This window comes from Myripristis murdjan, chromosome 6 (assembly GCF_902150065.1).
Source record: "Myripristis murdjan chromosome 6, fMyrMur1.1, whole genome shotgun sequence".
Classification (NCBI taxonomy): domain Eukaryota; kingdom Metazoa; phylum Chordata; class Actinopteri; order Holocentriformes; family Holocentridae; genus Myripristis; species Myripristis murdjan.
The window spans coordinates 18,680,933-18,687,971 of NC_043985.1; the positions used below are offsets into that span (position 1 = coordinate 18,680,933).

A 7,039-nucleotide genomic window follows, 5' to 3' on the forward strand; every position below is an offset into this window, starting at 1 on the left:
CGGTATCACGACGCTGGTTATCAACTTGCCCATTCGATCCAGGTTTGCCTCATCGGGAGCCGTGAACGCGCACGTAGCCTATAAGGGGCGGGTTAAGAGGCAGCAGACCAATCACAAGGAAAAAAGCACAGCGTATGTCACGGTGGAGGAGCAGCGTATTATAGCCTACTGGAAAAGTATGAGGAGGAAAAACAAAATTTACACACTAAATCGAACACCGCGGCTGCCGCGAAGAGATTGCGGAATGCATGGCAATGTAGCTATTGCCGACTGCATAAATGCGCAAGTTACACACCGATGGCTCAAGCAGGGACCAAACGTCCATATACATTGGGGGAGACAAGTCCCCCCCATGTTCAGGCATTCCAAAAATGTCTCCTCCAATATTGCTGGAATATATTAGCAATTCAATAGCAAATTCAATATCTGTCCCCCCCAATGTTGAAATGGTGGTTTTGGCCCTGGGCTCAAGTCCACATCTGACGCTGAAACCCATGAAATCACTGCACTGCACAGATGTGCTGCGTGTATGACAGCTATAGTTTAATTCCTCCAGGTGTAACCCCTCAGGGACGTGGGAGCGAGTAAAAACACAAAAACACAACACAAGAACATCATTGCATTTGGTAAGTTTGCCTTTTTTTTAAATTTATGATAGCCTGTTATACAAAAAAATATACAGCTGCGTTAGAACAGTAACAAAAGGCAACTTATAGTTGCCTTTTGTTACTGAGGCCGACTCGCCCTCTTGAATGAAGGTTACAAATTATCCTTTTTCACATTTGCATCAGCGAGCTGTCAATCAGGCCCATTCTCTCACCCAGGAACCCCCCCCCCCCCCCCCACACACACACACACACAAATATTTAGAGCTAATTAATTGTGCCATTTTAAATGTCCCTAAAATGTCGTGAAACGCCTCTAAAATACTTTCAATTATCAAATTTCCTTTAATGATCTCTTGTTTCTGTGTTCCTCTCTTACAGTGTCAGCTCTGTATAGCAGGCAGCTGTTAGCTAGGCTCAAGTGCTGCTTCACATCAGTATCACAGCCTCTCTCTCATACCGAGCGTTGTCGGCAAAATGTTACGGATATGACCGGTCAAGGAAAATCCTTTCACGCCGTAATGCTCTCCTTATTTGGACTCGTTGCTCAAGGGGGTCCTCAGTGATTGGGCAGGCCACGTTTTGGAAAACAGCTGATTGGCCAGGGGGCGGTGCTGTAGTATTCAATCCTATCCTGAATGTTAGCCTGCCCTGGAGCAGGCTAGCTTTCAGGATAGGATTAGGATCGGTTTCCTATCCCGAATAGAGGTGAACCAGCTTTGTGATACAGAAAATCCAGAGTTGAGCCTGAAGTTATCTCGCTAACGCCTTAATCCCGCTTCGTGATACAGGCGTGCAGGAAAAAGCAAGCAGGGCAGGGCAACACTAGAAACAAAAGGAGAGAAGTCCAATCATAATAACCAGAGTCCAGACTCAGGGTTGTGGCAAAGTCCTACATTTATTTTTTTATCATGAGAATTATTTTTGGTGCATTTAATGCCATATTCATGAGTCATTTATGTATTTATTTTTGGTTTTGACAGCTTTGGTCCTCCATACATTTGGGGCTGGCATCAAAACAACCAGATTCATATTCCTAACTATGCCACTGAATATTATGGCATATTGCATTAACAAAAACCAAGAAACTGATTACCATATAAAATGCAGTCTGATACTATGACTAACTTAACACTACTACTAATAAAAAAATATATAGTCAACACAGTATAGTTTGACTGGAGCTCTAACCATGTATGGTCAGTAGATGGGGGTACAGCCACATGGCAGAACTGCATTAAAACCTTGAAGTTAATAATAAAGTCACTGTGAATGCTACAAATGTTGAGAATAGGATCATTGTTAGTGAAGTTATTTGATTGGTAACATAAACTGATCTGACATGTACAGAAACGAGGAGAGTTGCACTGAAATCTTCCAAGGAATTTGCCAAAGTCAGTGATATTAAGAGGCTAGGGAAATCTTAACTTTGCCAAATTTGACATCACAAAAATGAACCTCCAAAATGTCATGATTTTTGTCAGTAAATACTGGCAAACAATTAAACTCACAAATCTTTAGGTGGGTGTACACGAAAGATTTGTGATGAGACTGTTTCATTTCCAATAAACCCTCCAAGATCTCTGTATTTTCAATGTTGGGCTGATAGGTTATAGTGACAGCGTGGGCCTTACAGTACAGCCCTCGCCGTCGCCTTCACTTCTCTCGGCCTCTCCCTCTCCCTCTCCTCACTCACTGGTGGTGAAGTTTTTCTCTGATTCCACAAAAGACGCTCTGGGATCAAAATCTCCAGCCATTTGTTTCTCCAACTGATCCGGATTCTGAGCCTTCATAATGAGCTTGTAGGTCTTTCCTTGGTACAACAAATGGCAGCAAGTGGCCCCCAGCAAAGGAACGGTGGCCAGAGCCAGTAGGAAAGTGCTGACAACCACGATGATCAGTAGTGAGGGGATTTTCTTCCTAGTTGTGAAGACGACTTGAACTTGGCAGTCCTGCCCCCCATAGGTGAGGCAGAGTGTGTAATTAGTGCCAGGCTGTAAACAATGGAAGTGATAGGCATTGACCCCCTCCTCTATCTTGGACCACTTAACTATAGAGTGTCCATTGCCTGTGTTTACACAGAGGTATAACATGTCCAGAGGGGTTTTATTGGTGGAGGACTGGTATAAACTGAAGGGCTCTTTGTTGACTGTTTCCCGGTTTTCAGGTTGACTGAGGTGAAGGTTGGACTTGCTACTAGAAGGCTGAAGAGGATTCAGCTGCACTTTGGCCTGCGTCTCTCACACTTCCAACGCAATGACACCAAAATCAAAAGTATACTGCTTGAGGTCGTCCAGGCTCAGGTTGAAGGCGTGGTTGGAGACATATTCATTCCCATCACTGATACCACACTTGCCTGCAAAAGAAGGGTTCTCTGAAACATGACCAGCCCTCTCTGTGTTGTCATGTTTGACTGATGAACCAGTGGCAATGTTCTTGCTCTTTTCTTCAAACTTGGGCCAGTTGGTCACACTGTTTTTGGAGAGCTTAGGACCTGCAGGGTTGTTAATAGCTGGACGAATCTTTTCCACTGTAAAATCAAGCATGGAGTGGGTGGCATGTTTTGAGGTGCCAGCCAGTGTCACTTTAACACTAATCTCTGCCTTACCTAAATCATTGGCAGCAGAGCAGCTGTAATTTCCATCTTCCTTTTTACTCATGCGAGGAATAATGAGGGTGCCGTTTTGAAAGATGAGGATTCGATTGTTGCTTGTTTTATCATTGATAGGCACATCACTTCTCTCAGCAGTGGAAGGCAGTGTGAAATGAAGCATCTGATTTCCTGCATTCACATGCCACCTGACATCTGGTTTGGGGCTCCCTTTGGCCTCACAGTTTAAGATAACCATATAGCCCTCATAGATCTCTGTATTTTCAATGTTGGGCTGGTAGGTTATACTGACAGTGGGGGCCTTGCAGTCGAGTTTGGGCATCTTTGTAACCAACACACCTCTCAGGTGTTCAGGGGCCTCACATAAAATGGAGCTCTCCTCTGGGACAGAAATCTTGGTGGATGTGATCCAATCCCTCAGCCATTCCAGGCTGCAGGAGCAGCTGAATGGATTGTTAAAGATCTGAAGGTGGGACATGGAGGAGAGGGCATCAAAAGTGCCCTGCACGATGGTAGTGAACTTATTGTTGTTGATGCGTAGCGACCTCAGTTCCTTGAGATTGGAAAAGGCATCCTTGGGAAGGTTAATCATCTCATTATTATTCATTTTCAGAAGCTGGAGGGCTGTGAGGTTGTGCAGATCCCCCCATGGAAAATAAACAATTTTGTTGTAGCTGATGTCCAGGTTGCGAATCTGGGTCAGTGGAGCGAAAGTGTCCGTCTCTATGGTGACTATCTCATTGTGGGCCAGCCAGAGAGAGGTCACCTGAGTGACATTAACGAAGCTTTTACTCTTCAACAATTTGATCTTATTGGCAGAAAGACTAAGGGTGTTGACATTGGAGGGCAGACCCACAGGTACCAGGAGCAGGTCTTTGTAAGCGCAGTCAGCAAACTGATGAGTGTATTTGTCCAGGCAGCTGCATTGCTCTGGGCAACACTGCACCATGCCAATCACAGCAGTCCACAAGGCAAGGAGCTGCAGGAACCTTGTTGCCATTTTCAGCACCTGCAAGTATTGAATTACCAGATATTAGCTGACATTTTACTCAAGTGTATTGTGATATTCCCATAAACAATTCTCAGTGTTGCATTGTACACTCATGACAGGATGTCATTTTCTTGTAGGTTTATCGAAGTTGCAAATGATTTACAGAATGTCTTTTTCCCACTAAATCTGATCTGGATGGTCCTTGAGGTCTTTTCTCCCTTAGCAACTGCATATTTAACCAACATGATCACATGGAACATGGAACCTGACAGGGTTTGAGTGGATAATTGCAAACTCTAGTGTTCAGACATTTAGATTTTCTTACATAACAAGTTTTAAGAACAACTTTCAAATTTTGCTGTGTAGGCTATATTGAGCACAAAATGAAAAAGAAAGCAAACAATCGGAACCTTAAGATCCTAATTTACTCAGTCAGTTTTACTCATCAGATTGTTTGTCTTTACCTGGTGCCACATTTGCTGTGTTCAAGCCATTGTAATATTGTGAAACTATTTACCCACAACAGACTTCTTATGCAATATATCAGGTCAGGAGTTTGAGGGCTTTCAGACAGATGATCGTGGCAACATCATCATCAACAACATCATAACGTTTATTAACACTTCGCACACTCAGCTCGCATCTCCCGTGGGCGGGGCGAAGAGGTGAGGAGAGGACATGAGCATGTACAGCTGAGAAATGAGAAAGGCCTTGAGCATCCTTGCTCATAGCTCCTCAGGGGTCGTGACCCTACATTTGGTCGCTGCGCGTTCGCAGAACTGCAAAGCAAGACGAGGGTTTGTGAACGCGCAGCCGCTCCCATCCAGCCCCTCGGTAATAAAAATACGGAAGCTCCGGTTCCTCCGCCCCCAAGAAAAAACATAAATTAGAGTATTATGTTTACTTTATTGCCCCGTTTCTCGGGTCGATTGGCTATTGTCTTTAATGCTGAAGGGAAAAGAGTTCTCAGACTCAGGGACAAAGATTTGAAGTTTCGCTATCTCTCTTCCGCCTCAGTTCAGATGACGCTTTACTTGCATGGCATCCAAAATACTCAAAACTAAGCGAGCAAAGACAAATTAAAATGACAGCGGAGAAACCTGATCACTCAACAGCAACAACAAACAATAAATGGATAATGAATGGATTGTGCGTGGATGGCGTGTGGGTTTGCTTATCAACTCCAAGAGACTGACCTGTAGTATTTTTTCTTGCGGCACAGGGCCTCAAGTGGCGTTTTACTGAATCCCCTTGCGATGTGTTTTGGTCCGTGGCGTATGTAGAAATAGTTTTTTTTTTTTTTTTTTTTTTTTTTTGGGTGGACCTAAATCCATGTGGGTGGGAAACTTTTTCCCCAGCCAATATCGGCTTACAGCACACATTAGACTGAAATATTTGTGATGTCTTCATTTGGCTTACAAACAGGCCAAATGTGGACCAGACAAATAATCTGGAAAAACACACCCAAGAGCGCGTTTTATTATTATAGCCTATAAAAGCACGAAAATCACGAGAACAGAAAGCCATTTTACTTTTGTGTGAACAAAATCAAATGTATGGCTATGTAAATGTTAGGTAAGCGGGTGTAGCAGAGAGAACAAATAGGGCTAAAGCATTTACACTCCACAGAGGATTGATTACTCGGCACGAAGGCCTTGGATGTCTCCATATAATAACTTAAATACTAAATCAAGGCCTGTCTGTGGTGTTTTCAGTGCCAACAGCATAAAGCGCAAACGCCAGGGTTAAGAGTTGAATAACAAATGATCTCATCAGAACCCAGAAGCTCAGAGCTCCTTTTCAAACGTCAGGAGGGCCAAATTGTTCAGACGTCCAGTGCGCATGGATGTGCGTTTTGTGTTTTGATTCGAGCTGAAGTAAAAAAAAAAAAAAAAAAAAAGTCTCTCAGCACAAGAATCCCAAACAATTAACATTACTTAATATAAATTATTAATCTGTGGATTCTCAATATAACTTCATATTGTTTTGGGAAGGTAAATTTGCCTTTGAAAACACGATTAACAGGTGATGCATTGAGGAAGGTTATACGGGTAAATAAATAAATAAATATATAATAATATTTAGGCTGCACAATAGTGACCCCTGCTGTCAAGAGACAGGAATTACAAAGAGAGTTTAACTAGAGCACAAGCTTGCATAATTAAATATTTAAAAAAAAAAAAAAAAAAAAAAAAGATAGTGTTGGATAATGTCACATTCCTGTTTGTGTTCTGCCTGCTGTGCAGTCAAAAAGGTACCAAAGTACCACTGAGATAATTTTGTTTATTATTCTAAATTCTAAATATTTGATTGAATTTGATGATATATTTGATTGAATTATTCTTTAATCCAGTGGAAAATATGATTCCAGCCAAGAACTGCTTAAAAAAAAAAAAAAAAGTTTTTCATTGTAACCTTTATTTTGGCTTCCCTTCAAAGATCTTTCTCAGCAACACAACAGGAAGACGGTGGCAAAGCTGGAACTGTAAACTCCAATCCAAACCCACTGGGGTTCCAAGTGGACTGGGCTCATATCAGGGTCCTGAGGAGAAGTAAGAGGCTCATGGTCGCCATATCAAGGCAGCTGACACCGCAAGCAGACTAAGTGGCACCATCAAGGCTTGACTCTCAGTGAACAGTGAAGATAGTGAAAGAGTCACTGTGACACAAGTGTTTCTGATAAACTGAACCTAAAAAAACACTACAATTTCTCAGCATAATGTAGAGGGTATTATTGGTTAAACAAAACTTCCCTGAAAGGAAATGCATTTTATCTTTTTAATCTTACAAACAATTCACTCAGTGAACAGACGAGACTTGCATGTAAATTAA

General features: G+C 42.4%; 1 protein-coding gene across 1 annotated transcript; it reads right to left on the reverse strand.

Moving 5' to 3' along the window:
• Positions 1-1,491: 1,491 nt before the first annotated feature.
• LOC115360093 (immunoglobulin superfamily containing leucine-rich repeat protein 2-like) lies at positions 1,492-5,493 on the reverse strand. Its single transcript, XM_030052725.1, is given in 2 exon segments — positions 1,492-4,225; positions 5,404-5,493. A coding segment is annotated over 1 exon segment (1,923 nt). The 5' UTR covers positions 4,217-4,225; positions 5,404-5,493; the 3' UTR covers positions 1,492-2,293.
• Between the last annotated feature and the right edge of the window lie 1,546 nt (positions 5,494-7,039).